The sequence below is a fragment of the Meriones unguiculatus genome, chromosome 14, assembly GCF_030254825.1.
Source record: "Meriones unguiculatus strain TT.TT164.6M chromosome 14, Bangor_MerUng_6.1, whole genome shotgun sequence".
Taxonomy (NCBI): Eukaryota; Metazoa; Chordata; class Mammalia; order Rodentia; family Muridae; genus Meriones; species Meriones unguiculatus.
This window is the reverse complement of record NC_083361.1, coordinates 55,301,208-55,323,949: the sequence shown is the minus strand read 5'-3', so window position 1 is coordinate 55,323,949 and position 22,742 is coordinate 55,301,208. Positions and strand designations below refer to the sequence as shown.

Sequence of the window (22,742 nt, the reverse complement as noted above, 5' to 3'; positions counted from 1 at the left end):
TATATGCCACAAAATTGTAGGAAATTGCAAATTCTTAAATCCCCCAAAGGAATCATAGATAAACTGTCAAGGTGTTTAATTTTTGAAAGGGTAGACTCTTAACCAAATGTTTTGACTAAAAAGTTTAAAAATGCTATAGGCATGAAAGCCTAATTTTAGCTTAATGTGAGTTATGGTAGATATGCAACTATTTAAGGACTGACTGTAAAACTGTCTTCTGAATAGAAGTAATTAAATTTCTCCTGCTAAAATTTCTCTTAGTGCTGTTATAGCAGGGAATTTCTTGAGACACTGAGGCAAATTGAGACATGTTGTTAGGTGTGAAGGACTGTTACCTTAAGGAGCCTACTGAATGCAGCCTTTTAATACCCGTGGCCTTACTCCGTGGCCTATGGATTTAATCTTGGTATTTGGCCAAGGGGACAGTAGTCAATGCAATACAAGCACAGACATCACAAGCACTGTTTAAGAAAGCTAAGCCATTGTGCAAACAGTCCACAAAAGGAGACTAGTCAGTATAAAAACAGGAGTAAGGCCACCAACTGTCGTGAAATATGTGAATAACCTCTGTTGTGTGACACCACACAACCCAAATCAGGAGTGACTGGTGGCTGGCAGTGAGGCAGCAGGCTTGAGGATGCTGTGTTAGGCTCCGAGAGATACTGATGCTCTTGAGGAGAGTGAGTGGGGCAGCATGAACAGGACTCAGTTATGACCTGTGAAATTCTTACTGCTTTCTTGTTCCTCTGTCCTGTTGTTTTTTATTATTTATTTTATGTTTATGGATATCTTGCCCGAATGTATGCATGGACCATAGGTGTGCCTGGTTATTGCAGAGGCCAGAAGGTGACACTGGATCCCTGGAACTGGAGCCATGGGTAATTGTGAGCCATCATGTAGGTGCTGGGAATCACACCCTTGTCCTCTTGAAAGAGCAGCCAGTGCTCTGAACCTCTGAGCCTTCATTCCAGCCCATTTTCTGACTTTGTTTTGTTTTCAGTTTATGCTGAGGCTAACAAGTTAAGAGGCTAATTTTAGCCCATTACTTTGGAAATGGAGGCAGAAGGTTTGCAAGTTCAGGGGCAACCTAGCCAAGTATCGCGTTTAGGGCCAACCCGAGCTACTTAATAAGAATGGGTCACAAACCAAACCAACCAACCAACAAACAAAACAAACAAACAAATAGCCAACCCACCAAGATCTGGGGAGGCCTCTCACCGCGGTGTTGCGGTGAGGCAGGCTCCACGAGGGGACTCACCTGTGTGGGGTAGTCACGCCACACCTCCCACATATCATAGGCCCACGGTTTCTGGAAGACAGACAGCCGAGAGAAGACACCTGTCAGTCAAAAGCCCCGTGCACGGGACACACAGCTGTTCCTGCTGGTGTTCACTGGCGCACTGACCCACGTGCGTGTTCACTGGCGCACTGACTCGTGTGTTCACTGTCACACTGACTCTTGTGTGTTCACTGTCACACTGACTCTTGTGTGTTCACTGTCACACTGACTCTTGTGTGTTCACTGTCACACTGACTCTTGTGTGTTCACTGTCACACTGACTCTTGTGTGTTCACTGTCACACTGACTCTTGTGTGTTCACTGTAGCACTGACTCTCTCGTGTGTTCACTGTCACACTGACCCATGTGTATGTTCACTGTCACACTGACTCTTGTGTGTTCACTGTCGCACTGACCCGCTGTGTGTTCACTGGGGCACTGACTCTTGTGTGTTCACTGTCGCACTGACCCGCTGTGTGTTCACTGGGGCACTGACCCGCTGTGTGTTCACTGTCACACTGACTCTCTCGTGTGTTCACTGTTCACTGTCACACTGACTCTCTCGTGTGTTCACTGTCACACTGACCCGCTGTGTGTTCACTGTTCACTGTCACACTGACCCGCTGTGTGTACACTGTCACACTGACTCTCTCGTGTGTTCACTGTCACACTGACCCGCTGTGTGTTCACTGTTCACTGTCACACTGACTCTCTCGTGTGTTCACTGTCACACTGACCCGCTGTGTGTTCACTGTTCACTGTCACACTGACCCGCTGTGTGTACACTGTCACACTGACTCTCTCGTGTGTCCACCGGGGCACTGACTCTCTCGTGTGTTCACTGTCTCACTGACTCTCTCGTGTGTTCACTGTCCCACTGACTCTCTCGTGTGTTCACTGTCCCACTGACTCTCTCGTGTGTTCACTGTCCCACTGACTCTCTCGTGTGTTCACTGTCACACTGACTCTTGTGTGTTCACTGTCACACTGACTCGTGTGTTCACTGTAGCACTGACTCTTGTGTGTTCACTGTCGCACTGACTTTCTCGTGTGTTCACTGTTCACTGTCGCACTGACCCGCTGTGTGTTCACTGTCACACTGACTCTCTCGTGTGTTCACCGGGGCACTGACTCTCTCGTGTCGACTCTGCTTTCTCTGTTGAATGCACTCCTCTCTCTGTGGGTGTTGACTTGCACTCCTGCACAACCCGGTGAAGTCCACTTCTCATAGTGAACCTGGGTCAGCAATAGGACTGTTGACATAACTTTGGAACAAACAAATGTGCTAACAAGGTGAGCCAGGTATTACGTGCTGAGGTGGGAAGGTTACAGGGTAGAGGCTGGTATGGGCTAGATGGTGAGTCCCAGCCCAGCCTCAGATACAGACTGACAACCTGTCTCCAAAGCAGAGACAAAAATTAGCACATAAACAAATACATCCGTAAAAAGGCAAAAATACCCTGAGACAATAACAGCAATAAGACATTAGGAGGCTTATTTTGGGGCCTGCTCATGCTAGACCAGACAGCCTGAGAAACACCCCAGCTCTGGAGAGACTATTCTTAAACTGGATAACTTACAGAATATTGTGTCCTAAAAGAACTATGGATGAAGTTCCCAGGGGGAAAGGAAGCTTATTTTGAATGATCTGTATGGCTGCTTAACTTACCAGAACTTCAAAGATTGCGGGAGAGTTAGCATGTTGTGGGTCGGAGCCTAATTTTGATTTATCTTGGAGCACAGTGAGCCCCTCCTAGTGGCCATTTATTGTCCACCTCTATTTGTGACCTAGCATCTTTATGACTACTAGGTAAATCCTTTGGAATGTACAAACAGACCTCCAGATTCTACCAACCAAAGGTTCACAATGTTGCCTTACGGCACCTAGGCTTGTAGCTGATTATCTCCTGCCTTGCTATAACCCGCTTGTTTCCACCAATGTATTTGAAACTTATCTCCATTTATGATTTGCTTTGTTCTGTTACTATAAAACTTCAGGAAACCATCATCACCCTGGAACATGGATTTTGAGGTAACCTGGATCTGTGTTCCTGGGTCATGCTCACTTTTATTTGGCTCCAGAATAAACTGTGTCTTATCCTTTTGAGGTGACAGCTTTGCAATGATAGAAATCATAGGCAAAAATATTTTAAATTAAAGATAAATTCCGATGATGTGAAAGTGACAACTTACATCATAAAGAAACACGACTCCAGCCACAGTTATCGACAAGTAAAATGTAAACCGCCAGCTGCCAAAACAAAGAAAGAGCTTCAGTTCTCTGTAACCGCAACTGTGGTGAGGGGAAAGGGAATCTGGCACAACAGGCTTTGAAGAACATGGATCAAAGAAGTACAAGCTCATATCCTAGCTGTCATTTTGTCCAGAAACCCTTATGGAAGCACAAAGCCCAGAAGAGGAAAGAGCAAAATGCTGGACACCTTACAGGGCCTGATCTCTGATTCTACTCCACAGCACCGAAAGCACAATAATGCTTGCTCACAAAGACATAGAGACCAGTAAAACATGACAATATGACATATATAAACAACTACTTTTTTGGTGAAGATGTCAAAAATGTGCTATAATAAATATAGCTATAATAAATAGTACTGGGGAAACAGGATATCCATATTTAGGCTTAATGATTTATATTTCTTACACTTTAGAAAAAAATCAACTCAAAATAATCAGGGATAATAATCTAAGACCCAAAACTTTGAGAGTTTTAGAGGAAAATGTATGTAAATAACTTCAAGATATAAACACAGGCAAGGGCTTTCTTGTGTGAACCCTAGTGGCTCAGGCCATTAATAAAAATGAGAATTAATAAATGGGATGATGTGAAATTAAAGAGTTTCTGCACAGCAAAAACAAAACAAAACCCAAAAAACAATACAACAACAACAACAAAACCACAATTAACATAGGGGAGAGACAGCTTAGGACAAGCCAAGTACACACCAGACAGAGGGCGACTATCCAGAGACACAAAGAACTATAAAAATAAAAAAAGCAATAAGCTAGGGTCAGCTAGAAGGAGAGGAGGGCCTCCCCTATCAAGGGACTATGGAAAGGGCATAGGGGGAGAAAAGGGAGGATAGGAGGGACTGGGAGGAAGAGAGGGAGGGAGCTACAGCAGGGATACAAAGTGAATAATTGTAATAAATAAATATATAAACAAAATTAAACTTAAAAAGAAAAAAAAACAATAAACCCAACCTAGAAAAAAAGAACAAAATAGAACAAATCATTCAATCAAATAGACAGATGTAAAAGAATTCCCTTCCATAAGTCGGGGGCAGCCAACTGGGGCCTGATTCGTGGAGGGAAATCACTGCTGGCCTTATAAATCTAATCAAGAACCTATGGCTAAGAGAGCGGTGTAGGCCCTGAGGAGAAATCTACTACTGCTGCTTTGCTCTCTGGGCATGTTATGAAATACCTTCCGAATATTTATGATTAGAGCCATTGTTTGGTGCTGCTCTCAAGACTGGCAGGAACACTTTCATTTTGCAGCAGCCAGCAGCTAATAGCGGTCAGTAAGGGATTCCTGGGCGTTTGCAGCCCTGAATGGACATCTGTATCAAGCCCTGCCACAGGCTCAGTGAGCACTGTAGGGGCGGGGGCTGAAAGAAGGTAAGAGCCAGAGGACGGCGAGCAGTGCTTGAAATGCTGCCCTATTTGTATGACAAGGTGCACATTTACTCCTACAAGGCTTGTGCAAGATCAAGCTGGTCAGCATTCCAGGCTGGACTGGGGGAAGGGGGGCACGTGTGAGGCTCCACCCTAGCGGAAGAATTATTTGCAGGTGACAGGTTCAGGAGAAGAGCCATTTATCTTCAGAGCTGTGGCCGCTGGTAGTTAGGGTCCCTGAGCTCTGGTGCACCCAAGCACGTGGGAGCAGAGCTTACTGCACAGAGCTGGCTCATCACAATAAAGACGAGGACAGGAAGGTGGGAGGGAGTGGTGTGGAAGGGTCGTGGGGGAGGGACAGGATGGAAGAGCTGATCCAAACCCTCTGTATGTGTGTGTGACAGTCTGAGGGCAGGGCGGAGCACTCTCACATCCCCTGCTCCACAGCAGACGTGAAAGTCTTGAGACATTCTCTCCTCTCTAGAAAGGAGGCACACCAGTTAGGACATGTTTATGGCTTTCCTGGGCTTCGGGCTAGGTACACAGTGTCTGCATAGGGACTGGATCCACTTTAGTGTGCTGTCTCCCTACGAGGAAAGCAAAGACGGTTAAGAACATCTTTTCCTGCATTTAAAAAAGCTTTCCAAATTAGAAATGCTTTCCTTACGTTAATTAACAGTGAGGGCTGTTTGCACGCTGTTTAAAACTGAAGCCAGGCCCTGGGCTTTCTCAGCGGCCGCTCACTGTACATTTTGCACTGACTCCACTGTGAAGCGTCCGTTTGTTAGACTGCACTTTGTGCTTCAGTGTGTTACCTTTGCAGACGAAGGTAATAAAAGCATTCACATACACCAAACTTGCTTTGTTGAATGGAAGAAGATACCAAGCAGGAGAGACCTGACAGAAAGTGGAGAATGCACTGGGACCCCTCCTTCCTCCAGTGTCGGTGTGTTCTCTGCCATGACCGCACTCTGCTTCAAAGTACATAAGCTGACCACTCTTCTTACCAAGATTCCTGGAATTTCTTCAACCTGCAAGGCTTGTTTTGATTCCGCCGAATCCTAAACCATCTCTGAACCTGGCGCTCTGTCAAGTTACACTTCTTTGCCAGTCCATAAACATCAGTCTGAAAAAAATGAAATGAAAGAACAAACAATAAGCAGCAGAGAGGCAGCAGGGCATTTCAGCAGGTAAAGGCAGGACCTGGTGGAAGGAGGAGAGCCCCACAGGCACACCGTGGCACATGCACACACTCATGTGTGCTCACATGCACACACACACTCCCAAGCACTCACTCACACATGAATGTGCATACACACACACACACACACACACACACACACACACACTGATATCATAAAAACTAAGGTAAAGATCAGGGTCAGATGTCACACCATGCAGGAAAAAAATGAGACTAAAAGGCACAAGAGCGTGAGCCAGGCAATTCATTTTTATTGCTTGTGAAATCACACTCACACACACAGACCCCACGCCAAAGCCAAACAAATAGAAAACAGAGAATTGGTGGAAACACCGAGCTTGGTGGTTGCTGAGAAAGACCAACTATCTATCTATTAGCAACTTACACGTTTGAGCTGTATTGTGTGAGCTCACTAACATTTATTTAGGTGCCAGAGTAGCAGAGTTTAAGATGTCAATCAAATACGACTTCCTAGCATTTCTTACAGAGACACAGAAGCTGCCTAAGAGTTGCTAGGACTTGGGCAAGACAGTAGTCATGTGCTGAGAAGACGTGGGCCGGTGGGCTTCCTCCTGGCAGTCTTTCCGGTAGTCTTTCCAGATGCTTGCAGAAGGTAATCGAAGAAAACCCCTGGCAGGTGTTGCCTCTCTGCTTTCACAATCAATCTTGTACACAGCCTATTTCAAAATAATCCAAACTATTTCCAACCATTAAAATAATGATTAGAAAGTATAATAATGATGATTACTGCTCCTCTGGGAAGCAGAAGTTTTACAGGCTATGTGTTAAAATAGGAAACAACAAAGATGATGGATTACTGCCCAAAGGTTACAAATTCCAAAGTCTGCTAGAGCCAGAAAAGAAACCCAAATGGACAAGAGGGCCAGGCTCATTTGACAGCGGGATTTTAACAGGCATGTTCTGTCCATTAGACCTATGGTAACTAACACTCCCCATTTCCACAAGAAACATGCTCTACAACATATTTTGAAATGACATTGATCTTGTGATCATTTTCTAATATAAGAAAACTTCCTCTTAATTCTGTTATAAAAATAAAACAAAATCCCAAAATGTCTAAAGCTAACTATCAGCTTCCTGCCCAAGACACAAGCTGCAGCTGATGAACAGAGAGAGCATGGCACAGCAGATCCCATCCCAAAGAGCCAGCTGAGACCAAGCCCTAACATTTCCAGAGACAAAATACACTCCTGGGATTTTGATGTGAAACCACTTTTTGAATTATAAAACATCAGAGCCTTACAGTGAATTTAAGCTAATGCAAATGAGCACTCTGGGGGCTAAATGAAGCCAGCCTGTGAGCCAGAAGGCTGGTCACCCAGCAGGCTCTGACCAGCCAGATGGCTTCTGCTAGGTCATCTGGTATGGATCACAGTTGGCCAGGGGCCAGGCTCCAGCACACTAGAAGCCACACTGCAGAGCACAGGAAGAAGAGTGACTATGGTTCTGTATGTATACTGAGTGACTGGAGCTTCACTAACCTGAAGAGAAGAAAAGGGAGAACAGAGAATAGAATACGCCAATGTCACTGTTTCCCCTTTAACACCCTTTTACAAGTCCGAGGGCTGGTGTTGGAAGCAGGTAAAAGGAACTTGTCTTGAGTACTGCCCTTTTGACTTCAGACTCCATTTTACCTAAGTGGACCAACTCCCTCTCCAAGGAACAAGAGTTCCCAAAACATACCTGTTACCAACCCATTCTCTAAGCAATAACAGTTCCCCAAAACATAATGCCTGCTCCTAACAGCAGAAAGAACAAATGAATTTGATTGTTGGTGTAAAGACACATTCAGTGTCAGTTGACAATGATGGAACACTTGGGAAAATCCCTAATTTCTGAGTTTTGATTGGTAAAAATTATGACTGTAACTTGACGCAGATGCTTGCAGTTTTTGTGCTTATAAATCCTGCTTCAGCCCTTGCTGGGGTTGCCAGAAGAAAGAATGCCCCCAAGTCCTCATCTGGTGGTCTTGATTGATCAGCGACTCGGCTTATGTGGTGGGAATAATAATAGATTTTGTTATTTCAGGGGCCCAGGGGCGTTTTCTCTCCCCTTCCTCATGGTGTACAGTGGACCTCCCATTGATTGCCTCACACAAGATGTAATTCGAATTCCTTTGCTTGCTTGGCCCGTCTTCTGTCACAGCCTATTCTGAGTGTCCAGCGCACTGTATTCAGTGTTCTGACAGTGAAATCACCATGGATCTCACTTTTAAATATTTTACTCATCTCCTCACTCAAAAGCATTCAAAGAACCCCTCCTTACTAGTAGACCAGGCACAACTTTAGGTATTAAAGGTTCAGCACTGAGCAAAGCAAATGCGGTCGTGCTTTCTTTTTGGAGTTTTCCCAGCTCTTAGCCCAATCCAGTTTTGTTATGATTGTATCATTTCTACAAACCATTGTTTAGTGCATGCCACTAGAAGATAGCATTCTTGTGTGGCTGGAAAGCATTTTCTTTCTCATCTTGGAATACAGATGTACCTAGCCAGAAGTTTGTCTTAACAATACCGGCATCATACTCGTATCTTTTTGAGAGGGAGCCTTGCACACAAAAGCATCAAGACCCATTCTCTTAACACACAAAGCAAGTACTTACTGAGCACCTAACATGCACAGAGAAGAGCTCAGGTTGCTGTGGAAACGGAAACAAGCACAACTAAGCAGGAAGTGTTACTCTCTGGGGACTCTATGTTGAAAATGCAACTTTTACAATAATCCGTAGAACTTGGTGTTATCAACCTCAAAGAGTAATCACTGGTGTTTGCCTTTCTCAATTACTCACCTGGTTGTCTTGACACCCCTGGAGAGTAAGATATTTAAAATAATTGAGAAAGGTGTGCTGGCCAGAATTCAATCCCTGCAGCCAGGGTGGGAAGGGGGCACTGACTCCCAAAAGTTGTCCTCTGACCTTCACAGCACAGCACAGCACATGTGCACCTGCATCCCCCCCCCATCCTTTCCAATGACTTGCGGCTCTTGGTCTCAGCAATACAGCTGACAAAGGCTACACGTTTCCTAGGAGGGATTATGGACGATAGTTATTCCTCAGCAGAAACAGGATTAGAAGGACTCCTCACAAGACTTCTAATTCTTCACATATCACCAGTGGAAACCAATGTATTTATTTCGATAGGTGACCACGGTCACTTAAGACTAGTGCCTGGAACAGAAATCAGGTGGCTGCAGGTTGTCCTTCTTTGATAAAAGCAGTCACATGCAGTAGCTGAGGGCAGAAAGAGGTACAGACAGCTCTGCAGTGAGGAGCCATACTACACTCTAGGCCTTCTGCTGTGTCAAGCCCCGCACACCTTCCTGTGCAAGACCCCCACCGGAGCAATGGCAGCCCAGCTGAGAAGCCCAGCCTGATCCATCAAATGCAGATCAAATGTCTCCAAAGCTCAGCTCTTCTCTAAAATGTCGGTAGCACATTGTCTTGATTTTTAAAAAGATGGGTGATAGCTTTCTTTACCCTAGAGGAGTGCCATTTTGGGAGAAGGTCTGTATTGCCTATACTTTAACTATGCCATATAATAAAGCTGAGGGGCCTGGACGTGACTTTATAACTATGAAAAGATGGCTTTTGATTATATAAAGATTCAGTGCAGTGCACCACCCAAGAACTCTTGCGAAGGAATCGCGATGCTCTTGAAAGTTTTATTTCTGGAGACAAATCAGGGCTTCTAAATGTTTCTGGGTATGTTGAAGCCTGGATAAAACAAGGACAATAACTTCCTGGGCACTTCATGGTGTAGTCTGATAGGGCCACAATCATCAAAAGTATCAGGTGTGGCCTCCTTTGTTCAAATGTTTAAAAAGTGCCATTAAAATGAAAGTGTGATGTTATGATTTATTCACATTTTTAAGGCAGGGTCTTGCTGTGTACCTCAGGCTTTCCCTGGAGTCACTACATAGCTCTTGCAAGGGCCCAATTCGTGGTGGTGCTTCTGCCTCAGCTTCTGTGGGTCTTGGACTACAGGCTTTAGGAGTCCACGGCCCCGAGCTTCAATTGTTATCTTTATATATAATTATGAAAGTGACTGTAAATGGCTGATTCTACAGCTGAAAGCAATGCTTTAACTACTAGTGCCAGTGACTTTCTAATACATATCTATGTTTCATCACATTTGAGGTGCTACAGAGTCTGTCAACAGAGCCAAGAAATATACCAAATGAATCAAATCCTTTGACAGTCAAGTGGAAGCTCTCTTTTCTGTATGGACAAAGCAAGTCAAGATGACTAAACCAGTAAGAAAGAAGATCCTTCAGGCTACAGGCAAAGAATTTTTACTTACATGTGATGGTTGACTTGTGGAATGCTTGAAAAAATTCTCTAAGATGGCATTTGGTTTAATTTTATGCTGTGTCTTTTGAATGCCAAGTGCATTTGCTACAGGTAAGGCAACAAACCTACAAAATACGAGAAGAAGGTTTGAGAAGTAAGAAGTCCACAACCATACCAGAAAACCCAGGCTATACCTTTGTGTGTCCAGGGAAAGCTCAGGCACTTGTACGCTTTGTGCTAGTCTGGATGCTGAATGTGCCCAATGGTCTACATTGAAAGGCTTAGTCCACAGGATTTGTGCTCTTAGGACTTGCGATAAAGCATCAGGAGCTGGGACTAGTGGGAAGCCCTGAAGTCATTAGAAGATGTCTTCTGAGGGGGTCATAGGACCTCAGCCTCTTCTCTCCATTGCTTTCTTCCTCTAAGATGAGCAGTCGATCTGCTCCACCACATGCGCCTGCTGTGCTATGACTCCTCACCACAGCCAAAGAACTAAGGCCATTCAACCATAGAACGGAACCTACAGTTGCCTTTATAAATTAATTGCTGTGTGATATTTTGTCACAGCAACGGAAATATGGTTAATAGATGTTGTCAATGGAGCTACCTACAACCAGTCTCTGCCCACCAAAAGTTCCAAGAAGAAAGCTCGGCATGGTGGCTAATGACTGTAACATAGCACTAGGGAGGGTGAAGGAGAAAGATTACAGTCAACCTGAGGCCAACCTGAGCTACATAGTGAGTTCCAGTATGACTTATCTACAGAGTTTCAAAAGACAGGCAAACAAAATGATAATAATAAAACACTCAAGATATAAGTCCAAAGAGAGCAAAATTTCAGACCTACACGCAAGCAATATTTTAAGAATACATGACACAATGCACAGTTTAAAATTCATTTCATTGTGAATTCAAATACATTTATGTGCAAGATTTAGGAATTAGGATGAACTATTATATTAAGAATTCACTTTAAGACTACCAAGGGTTAAATTAAGTGTCCAACGCTTTATAAAAAGCTGAAAAATTGCTTTCCAAAGTAGCTGTAGCATTTTTACATTCCTGTTAATAATGTGCCAGGTTTCCAGTTACCCCAGATCCCACCAGGTGCTTGGTTTTTGTCAGCAGCTGAAACCATACCAGGTATGTGTCGCCTTATTCATTTCCTACCAGAATTGTCATTGTCCCTAACTTCTGCTCTAATTGAGTTTCATCTCATTCATGTAGTTTCTTAAGGTAGAAATGTATCGATCTGAGCTTTCTGAAGCTGAAAACTCCCAGGCCTGCTTCTTCCACATTCCAGATGGTTCTAGTCTAGTATGTACTCTTTTTCATTCAGTTAAAGATATTTCTAGCTTACCTTGTGATTCCTTCTTTGACTGGTTATTAAGAAGTGTTTGATGTAATTTTCATTTATTTGCAAATTTCCTGGTTTCTAGCTTCATCTCATGTGTGCAGTTGCCACTCCCTTACATTCCCTGAGACTTGTTGGGTCTGGTCTGGCACATGGCATGTCATGGGAAGTGCCCTCTGTGCACAAGACAAGAGCACAGACTTGCTGCTGTTGGATAGAGTGTCCTCAAGATGCTTGCTCAGTCTGATGGTTTATAGTGCTTAAACCTATTTTCTTTCTAACCTTCTGCCTACTTTTTCTCAGTGGTTATCCTGGAACTAGAATATAATTTTAATTTATAACACCATGGTTCAAATTAATAGCAAATTACTTTTTTTTTTTTTCTTTTTGAGACAGGGTTTCTCTGTATAGCCTTGGCTGTCCTGGACTTGCTTTGTAGAGCAGGCTGGCCTTGAACTCACAGAGATCTGCCTGCCTCAGCCTCCCTGAGTGCTAGGATTACAGGAATGGGCCACCATGCCCAGCTCAGCATCTTACCCTAAATAGGATAAAAAGAAACTCCATTCTTTCTCCTTTTATTTATCATATAAATCTGTATTTATACATTATGTTCTAATCAACACAGATTTATTGTTATTATTATTATATGCAACTAAACAAAGAGTATAAAAAAAGTTTTACAAATGAGGAGCTGGAGAGATTGCTCAGAAGAGCAGTAGCTGCTCTTCCAGAAGGTTCAATTCTCAGCACCCACATGGCAGCTCACAACTGTCTGTAACTCCAGTTCCAGGGGATCTGACACCCTCACACAAACACACATTCAGGCAAAACACCAATGTACTAGAATAAATAAGTAAAAAAGTTTTACAAATGAAAACACACTAAGTTGGTGGATTTCTAATGTCCATAAGTAGTATAACTTATCAAAACCCTTTGCAATCTCATTTTTCACTTCAGTCATTCCTTTTTAAATTTTACAACTTGTATTTGGTCCTCTGTCTTGATTTATGATTCCCATTAGTTTATTTCTATTGTTATTTGGTGAGACATTGCTTTCCTGCTTTCACTTAGTTCCTGAGCATCAATGTTTCTAATGCTTTGAAAATGTTTTTAAGCAGCAAATTCTAAATTGTCTGGTACATTCAATATCTGGGCTTTCCCAGAGATACTGTCTTCTGTGTATGAACCACAATTTCCCAGTTTTGACACTTCTGCTCAGGTTTTGTTGCATATTGGTGGTGACTCTAGACCTCAGGTTGCCTTCCACCTCAGTTATGTCCTGTTTGCCCTTCTGCAAGTTTAGCCACTTTGAAAACCTGCTCTGTATGCCCTGTAGTTCATGGGGGAGCTTAAGTCTCCACTGTCAGGTTGCTATCCAGCTGATAACAGGACAAAGGCTTCCTTCAACACCAGAGCCCACAGAGTGGCCGGGGGCTCTGCGTGTGGTGGGACCCAGCACCCACTCACAGCTAGGCAGCACGAGTCTGCCTCAGAGTTCTGCTGCTTCCTGTTTACAGAGTGCAGCAAAGCCACTGCCATAGGTGAGGGCTGAGGGACTTGCTTAGACCTGAGCAAACTGTTAAACACCAAATTGGCCTTCAAGATTTCCGAGAACATGTCAGAGCTTTTCATGGCCCCACCCCTCCTAACTTCTCAGCTTTATCACTTTAAGGTTTTGACTTAGGCTAATTGTGGAACCAGTTAGCATCATTTCCTCAGGTAGTCAGTCACCTTTAATTCTTTCAAATAACCATAATTCCAGGAAAATACCCTTTAAAAAAAAGCTACAAAACCCTGGGTAAACAGTGCGGAGGTGTAATACAGACACAGCAAGGGAGCACTGTTCCTGTGAGCTCTGGTCTTTGTCTTTTAATTGTTTTGTTTTGTTTTGTGGTTTTGTTTCTGAGTCTCGCCATGTAACCCTGGCTGGTCTGGAACTAGCTATGTAAAGCAGGCTGGCCTTACACTTATGGAGCTCCACCTACCGCTGCCTCCCAAGCGCTGGGATGAAAGCAGGGAACCTTGAGCTCTTGGCTGTCAGGGTACCACAGAGACAGAAAGGGCAGCTGAAATGCCGCAAATCTCAGTTCAGGCCAGGATTCAACTTTTTCCTAGACAACACTCCCTGCATCATTATGAAGCTTTGTCAAGTTGTAAATGTTGACAGAATGTTTCTGCTAGTCTTTAGCTGCTTTTATGCAGAAAAACATTTCAGGGATAAGGACCTTAGCGTATGACATTTTCACTAGCCTCTGTGTGCACTGTGTGGGGGTGGGGAAAGTGTGCACATGTGTGCCTGTGTGCCAACTTTGTTCATGTAGGTGTACAGGTGTGTCTGATTGTGCAAGTACATGACTGTGGAGGTGAGAGGAAGCACTCAGGTGTGGCTCCTCAGGAGCCATCTGCCTTGTTTTTTAAGACAAGTTCTCCCATTGGCCTGGGCTTCAGGGATTCCACTAGGCCGGCTGGCCTGCGGCCCCAGTGATCTGCCAGTCTGCCTCCCCAGCTCTGGGATTCCGGGCACGTGCCACCATGCCACTGTGTGTGACACTGTGAGGACTGGACTCAGGGCCTCGTGCCGGAGCAGAACTGCTGTGCTCACGAAACTGTCTCCCCAGCCTTCTCCACTGTGGCTTTTAATGTGTATCAGCTCGATGATCGATGATATTGATTAGTTTTTCATGTGTTTACTTTTTGTCTGTATACTTTCTTTGAGTCAACTCTTTTGCCCATTAAAAAAACCCACTTAATTACTTACTCTTAGGTTACACAGTTTGTCTGATATTCTAAATTTAAATTCTTCATAAGATACATAGTTTACACACATTTTCTCCCAGTCTGCTATTTATCCATGAATTTGATTTTTGTCTTTAAAATAATTATTATGGATTTTTCTACATATAAAATAGTTCAATCTTTTCAAATATATAACTCAGTGACTTTCCATTTCTCTTCAAATTTCCCCAAGCAATTTTTAATCTATTTTCCACCTTTACATCTTAGCCTTTTCTGGATACTTCATAAGTTGAGTTGAATTGGATAATGTATAATTACTCACATTCAGCTTCTTTCACTAAGCATAGTGCTCAAGGTCATTTATGTCATAGCGTGTGGTGACAGACAGTCTCTTCCCTTCTCTTGCTGAGCGACAGGCCATGGTGTAGGCACACACAACGCTATTCCAAAGCAAACATTTTTTCTCTTTCCCAAGAGAAACAAAAACACATGTCCAGCCATGTTCCCACACTCAGATGTTCATAGTGTTTTCAGTGACAATAGACTAACTATGTTAACAACACAGATTTCCATCAACTAGTTCAAATATGTTTGTATGACGTGCAAATAGGTGGAAAGGTTAGTCAACAATAACAGGGAAATGTTGATACATATGTATGTTACCTGAAAAAAAAATCTCATAATTTGTTAAATAAAAAAGTTACCCCAAATCTTACAATCTATAATTTTATAGATCTATAGATCTGACCACAGTGGGCTGGAACCTCCAACACCAATTAACTATCAACAGCCTCTTACCCCCACCAAGACATGCTCACAGGCCATCTCCAGAGCAAGCTAGATAGACTAGCTGTATGGTCAAACTCTGGGTTCCACTGAGAGGCCTGCCTCAACTAATAGTGCAGAAATCAATTATGGGAGAGTGCATCAACTCAGGCTGCCGCAGGTGAGTGCGCACATTTGCACATGTGTCCACATACATACAAGCGTGCATACTCACACATACAAAGTTAATGAGTTGAGTGTAGCTCGGTCAGTAGGGCACCTGCCTAGCATGCCTCTAATATCAGTTCCTGGGAGACAGAACCAGGTGGATCATAAGTTTGAGGATGTTCTCAGCTACACGTAGCTCAAGGCCAGCCTGTGCTACATGAGACCCGGTCTCAAAAACACCCAACAAATAAATAAAAACAACCACAACAGGAGCGGGAAGAAATCAATAAGCACATACCTATATTCTTCCCCCAGTTCCGGCAAAGACTGTACCTTCCAGTTACAGTCAGGCTTTGTCTATTCTAGTGCTTAGGAGAGTTTTACATTCAATTAAAATCTGGAAGCTTGGTTAAGAATGATCAGATATCAGTCCTTTCTTTTTTCAAATATGGAGGTTAAGTAAAATTTTCATAAGATAATGTGATGAAAAGTATTCCAACTTCCAGACAGACCAAGCTCCACTGGAGAAAGCCCATGACATTAAGAGACAGAAAAAGAAAGTGTCTGCCCCACATGAAGCAGGCAGACCTTGAACACCCTTTGATTGTGCAGCCAACAATGCAGGCACATAGGGCATATGTTTTCTGGAGTCACGTGAATAAAGGAAGGGCAGCATCCTCAAACTCTTAGCTCCAGGGTACAGTTCGTGGGAAGGCATTTCCATCCATGCTAGTGAGTTAACTGGATAATCTTTTCTCAACTCCTGAAAAATGCTGTAGATTAATTTCTCAGGATGCTATGAGATCCTGCTGCGGGAGAGGGGGGAGCTGGGGAATCACCTCTGGGTACAGTTAAGGGAAACAAGTGACCTGGCTTTACATCTTCCACCTCTGCCATTGACCTCTAGGGCTACACTCTATGGTCTGTGAAACTGTCTGCTTCTCATATATTGAACTTTGAGTATCTCTCTTCGAAACCAAATCTCAAACACATTAAAGAACTGATAGAAGATAAACCAACCAGAAACTACTAGTCTTAACATAAGTAAATAAATAGTCTGACAGTATCAATGTATAAGAACTGTGAATGCAATCCAGAGGGGTCACGTTTACAGCAACCTTTCTAAACTATCTTCTGATTCCCAGGAGATATTTGTTATTCTCTTCCACTATCAGAGCCATTGTACTGTGAGTCAAAATATATTCATATAAACAGAGAAAAAGAAAAACACCTCCCTTAAGCCAACACCCTTGAGCCTGATGTCACTGTGGCACATTTGTTTGAGTACTGTTGAGTACTTGAGGACCTCCTGTTTCCTCCCCTGATGACCACTTAAGGTTTTTGTACCATCTCAACTGTAAGTGCGCATGAAATGCAAGGAATGGAAAATATTTTATTTAGGGTAAAAGTGGTTTAATTTATAACAAATAAGGTAAAATCCCTAGGAAAATAGGAACTTCTATCTTAATTTATGAAGTATGATCTCTCTCCAATGTTGAATATTCTAGTGCACTGAAAGAAATGTTTCTGTAGCATCACAGAATGGAGAGAAAAGAAACTAAGGACGAGTTGCTGGGAATTAATGTGATAAGGAGGTTAGGAGACAATGACTCCACCTAATCCCTTGGGGAGGTGAGACTGACCATAGGAATTGAAGGAGGGGATTCCTTCCTCACTGCTGTTAGGCAGGTGGGACCTAGACACAGAGATTTGGTCCTCCAGCTGCAATGCTCTGGCAAACAGAAGATTCTGTCTCACTGCCCCGCCCACTGGAAAACAGAGAATCTGCAGTGGTGATAAATAAAGGGCCTAGCTGCCAAATTCAATAGTCATCAATACCCAATTTGGGTGTGCAGGGGCAAAATTTATTTTTTATGCATAAAATCAAGCTATGTCTATGAAAAGTATAACTAACTATTAAACGGGAAGGACAGGAGCTAGAGAGGCGGCTAAGTGGTTAGGAGTGCAGCTCTTTCCCAGAACCCTAATTCAGCTCCCCGCACCTAGCACAAGTCACGAGCACCTATAATTCTACCTCCAGGGGATCCAAAGCCTTCTTCTGGCCCCCGCAGGTGCACGTGGCATAAATATGCACATGTAAATAATAATACACATTTTTAAGGAAAGGACTCAAGTGCACGCAGCCACAGTTAAGGGGCAGGCGTCTTTTATTCCTGAAAGCAACTGTGCATTTTGACCCAAGTGAAGCTGCTGTTTGTTCAAAACCCTTTTGGCAAGTTCATGAATATATTTAGCTGGTCAAACAGATGCTCCAGAAGAGGACTCTGTGGACGGTTATAAACAAATGGTCTATGCTACATTTGATCTTGGACTACTTGATCTTTATGAGGGCTGTCTTAAGTTTCTCCAGCTCCTGCCATTCACATATGCTTTTCCAAATGAACTAATGTGCTCAGAGCAGAAGCCACTACAAAAACTACACACGAACATTTGCTTCCTGTTGTCAGAACACCAGTACAGCTTTAGTACAAGGTTGAATAGAAATATGGTACATAGAATGTAGAATATAATATGTAGAAATATCTATATAAATTAAATCAAGAAAAAGTTCACTATTTCATGAGAAAGCAAATTAGCATTGTTTTCTGATTTCCTTACAGCTAAGCTAACCAGAGGTATTTGGTTTGCTCCTTAATGAGACATTTCTGGTGTTTTCCAGGCATCCTAGAATGACAGCTCATCTTCAAGAAACAGGTTTTTCTAGCCCTGTCCCTCTGGGAATTTAGTATAAGTGGTGTGAACTATACAAATCAATGCATGGCACTGTGATATTTCCACATATGCATACATCGTGGCCCTCTATCTTCACCTACCCTGTCTCCATCTCCCTTGATTTTTACTGTAAAAATCAAGTAAAGCACCCAATGGCCTTCACACCTCAGTTCTTCATCTCCAGCCTGCAAACAAGGGCCCATGTGCTCCTTACTGCACAGATCCCACCCCGAAATGTACAGCCTCTGAACAAGTGATGCATTAAGGACTAGACGGTGGACTGTCCCGTGGTAGAGTTATTAAAGGAAGGGAGTGGAGAGGGAGTCACATAAGTCCCACTTACTTTTCAAAGAAGTACCTGATGACCATCATGAGAAGGGCATATGGAATAGTCATGTACAAATGGGAAGCTTTAACAAACACGAGCCCGTCATGATCTTCCAGTTGTGACCACTTCATTGTTGGAGGAAGCCAGAATTCCTCTGACCAGAACCATTTTCTAAATGACTGAAACATTCTAGACAAGTGGAGAGAAGAGTATGTTAGTCTTGTCAAATCGGCACTCAGAACTGTTATAACATCAGGTGCAGTTCTTGAAAATACCGAAAGCAGGATTCTGGAAGCACCAGAGTGTACCGGCTCCAGCAGTCCTCCGCTGCACCTAACAAGAGACCCATCCAGTGTCCCAGAAGTGCTTAGACTGTGGCATGGAACACCAAAGCTTAACATACTCCTCCTCAGGATTTTGGAAAGCACACGTGTCTATTACGGTATTTATTTTCCTCATATCACTTGTGATAAAAAATTATTTGATAGGCCGTACAGCTTCAAAGTTGAAAAGTCACCCCTGAAAGCTTCAATGTATGTAGGAAACTTCACTAGCGCGCTAAGACATTTCTTGGGAGATAAGGGTCAAGGAGTTCAAATGAGCTCATGTCAACAATCTTTCTATTTTCCTTTCTTTCTTTCTTTCTTTCTTTCTTTCTTTCTTTCTTTCTTTCTTTCTTTCTTTCTTTCTTGTGTGTGTGTGGTGGGTGACCCTCCTGCTTCAACTTTGTTGAGGAATACAGATCTTGGCTCCACGTCAATGATTATCCATATGGAGACTCTATTATGAAGGACTGGGAAGGACTATGCTAGGTGTAGGGTGCACAGCAGTTAATAGATACAGCTCTCATCCTGACAGCCTTGTCGGTCAGGTAAGCCTGGCCAAAATGAGTAACTTTGATACATATTTTTAGGCACCATAAAAATTGCCCAATCCTAATGTGTTTTATCTTATTTTTTTTTTATTTTATTATGTTATTATCCCATAGAAGCCCATTTTCTCTAAAGACAGGCAGAAAGGGAGCAGATCTGGATGGGAAGGGAGGTGGGGAGGAAATGGGTGGAGTAAAGGAACCATATTCAGCATACAATGTGAAAAAAAATCCTTTTTCAATAAAAGGAAAAGAAGAGAAAAAAGAAACCTAACTAGGAAATTAAAAAACAAAACTGCCAGGTGCTGTGAGGTAAGGCTGGACAGTGGGCCTAGCAATGATATGTCTGGGAAAGATGACTGAGCAGCGAGCGAAAGGGAGCTGGGGAAGGCGGAAGAGGAAGCTGATGAACAGCACGCAGCACTGGAAAATGGCTTGGAGTCTGTTGCTGTCCCAACAACCAACCCAGAAGCATCTGTGACCACGGAGTGCAAGAATTCCTCTCCGGATCTAGACCCCCTGCTCAGATGTGGCTGACTGGCAGCTCAGTCTCCATGTGGACCGCTGAGTGAGGGGAGCAGGGGCTGCCACTATCATGAACTCAGTTGACTGCTCTTTGATCACTCACCTCTGGTGATGTGGCCTTGTCAGGCCATGGAGGAAGAGGAGTCAGACAGTCCTGATGAGACTTGACAAGCTATGGGCAGATGGCAATAGTGGAGAACTCCCCCTTTCAGTGGACCAGGGGAAGCAGAAGGGAAGGTGGGAGTTGGGGGAGCTGAGGGAAGGGAACTCAATCAGGATATATAATAAATAAATTGTGAAGAAAAAAATTTAAAAAAAAAAGGAATTTCTCTCCATTAGTGAGCTGGCAGCTTTGCTGCACTGGACACCTGCTGGGCAACCTCTCACCCAACTCACTGTTGACTCAACCTCAAATCTGCTGTCCTCCTCCCGGGTCAGATATCAGCCTCAAGCTTCAGGTTGTTTAACTTGTGCTTTTGACAACTGGCTACATGCCTGGAGGCCCACAAAAACCATCTTTAAGTATAATTAATTTGTGAGAGTGGCTCACCCAGACTTCATTGGAAACATGGATGTACATTGGTTTATTACCACTGATACAGAAGCAGCGACAGACAGGACAAGGCATGTAGGAAGGGCACCGATCATCTATGTTCTCTCCAGGTACACCATCTTCCAGAAACCTCCACATGCTGTGCTACCCAAAGCTCTTGGAAACCTGCCCACTGTTCTTATTGAAACTTCACCGTGATTGAGCCATTGGCACTGGCAAAGAATAGAACCTTCAGCCCCTTGGCCTTCCCTAGGAGTTGAGGGGTATGACTGGTGGCACAAACCTTCAAATCCTTGGTCTTCTCTGGGCCCTGCCTAGTGCACTGGCTACCAGCCAGCTCATTCGCATCCAAGAGCACAGTGCCATTTCAGAGATTTCAACAGTGTTAGAGGTTGTTTACCATGAAATGCCACTTAATCACATCAGCAGCGTGTTTTAACCTCACATTGAAGCTATGGCCATTTTAAGCCTAGCATTTTGAAACTGAGACTGTTTTATTTCTCTCTGTAAATACTTAGCTAAAAACATAAGTCAAACTGTCCTTAGATTCACAACCTCGTGCCCAGTGTTGAGAGAAGTGCCCTTCCACAGGGATGCCAACCCAGTCAGAACCACACTTGCACAGCTGTGTGCCCTTGGAGAAAGGTGAACTCACATACAGACTATCATTCCACTATACTCCCTAACTTGAGCTGCCAAATCATGTAAATATGTCAAATAGAGTTCCCCAACAATACGTGTGCATTTTTTTTGTTGTTGTTGTTGGGCTTCGGGGCTGCAAAGAAGAAAGAGATGAGGAAGTGATGTTACACTTCAGGGAGATTACAGCTCAGCCAGAGTTGATGTGGTCTGAACCAGGGAAGGACAGTGACAAGTGATAAGTTGAGGGGCTCTTGGGATGAGGAGGGGGGATTAACAAGGTCAGTTAGTCTATATGGTAAAGCAACTGAGTCAAGCTCAGTTGTTCTGGCATCTGACACAATTTTCTTATAGAGAAAATTAAGAGAGGTGTGTGTAGTTAGGCACGGTGGTGCACGCCTGTAAGCCCAGCACTCAGAGAGGCAGAGGCAGGCAGATCTCTGTGAGTTCAAGGACAGCCTCGTCTATAAAGTGAGCCCAGGACATCCAAGGCTACAGAGAAACCCTGTCTTGAAAAACTGAGAGAGGGGACAGGGGCTGAGGATGAAGCTCAGTAGTAGAGTACTTATGTCACACACTCAAGGCTCTGGCCTGGGTTTGACCTCCTCCTTATCTATGCACTTTTCACATCTAGGTACAGCTTAGAACAAGGGTAAACAGGGGCATTTCAGTCAATCTTCAGTTCCTACAGATTTTAGAATCACCACAAGTTGAAACCTTTTACCAGGCTGGGCTCATCATCCACATCAGAATGAGGCATGAATATAAAGACGAACATGTTTTAGGGGAAATTTGCCTCTGCGGATTTGTAGCATTATTGGCTCTGAGAATAATTAAAATACCAGGGCTATGACAAAGACCAATGCAATGAGTTAGGGTTTTTTTCCCTGATATTGTTTAATAATTACCACATAAATTAAGTGGTTAAATTAAATTAAATTGTTCACGCCTAAACACAACTCAAAGCAACATGGATTTTTCTGTCTTGGGAGAAACACACCTTTTCAAGCAGCTTCTAAGTTACATGGGAGTAAGTCTTTAACATTAGATGCAAGCAGTGACTTGGGGTCTGCTGCTGGAAACAACAGTAACTTTAATGCCCAGCAACACAAAAGAAACAACTTAATAGGAAAGCATGTTGAAGAGGACAGACTCTGGAATCAGGCTTAAACTTAGAAGCAAAACTAAATCAATCTGTACTATGCATTGCTAATCAAACACAAATGACCACAGATTCAGGGGTCTTAGAGCCCTTTATTCATACCAAAGACAAGAAAGGCTCAAGATAAGGTACAGATCTAAATGTAGAAGCCAAAGTTATACGACTCTTAAAAAGTACTGTGAGGTGAATCTTGGTGACCTTGTCTCAAGCCAGGCCTTGTGAGATGGCACACAAACAGAATCAATGAGAGAGAAGGAGGATCAAAAGCGATCAAAGTCAGAGTCTTCTGTGCATCGCTGGACAGCACCAAGGACATGAGCACATGACACACAGAACAGAGAAAAATGTCTGAAAAGTGTGTCTGATAAGGTACAAATTCCAAATATTCTAAAACTCCTCACAACCCACTAATAGCAAGACAAATGTCCCATCTTTAGAGAGTATCTGAATAAACATTTCACCTGAGACACACATACGGTCAGTAAGT

At 43.4% G+C, this 22,742-nt stretch overlaps 1 protein-coding gene across 1 annotated transcript in view; it reads right to left on the bottom strand.

Moving 5' to 3' along the window:
* The window catches only part of Cers3 (ceramide synthase 3), an 88,896-nt gene that overhangs the window by 45,976 nt on the left and 20,178 nt on the right, over positions 1 to 22,742 (bottom strand). The window contains exons 2-6 of the mRNA XM_021633262.2: positions 18,521 to 18,694; positions 10,432 to 10,546; positions 5,923 to 6,041; positions 3,473 to 3,530; positions 1,259 to 1,309 (exon numbers count right to left, since the gene is read on the bottom strand). Coding sequence (XP_021488937.1) covers positions 1,259 to 1,309; positions 3,473 to 3,530; positions 5,923 to 6,041; positions 10,432 to 10,546; positions 18,521 to 18,693 — 516 coding nt within the window. The 5' untranslated portion in view covers position 18,694. The remainder of the gene's footprint in view (positions 1 to 1,258; positions 1,310 to 3,472; positions 3,531 to 5,922; positions 6,042 to 10,431; positions 10,547 to 18,520; positions 18,695 to 22,742) is intronic.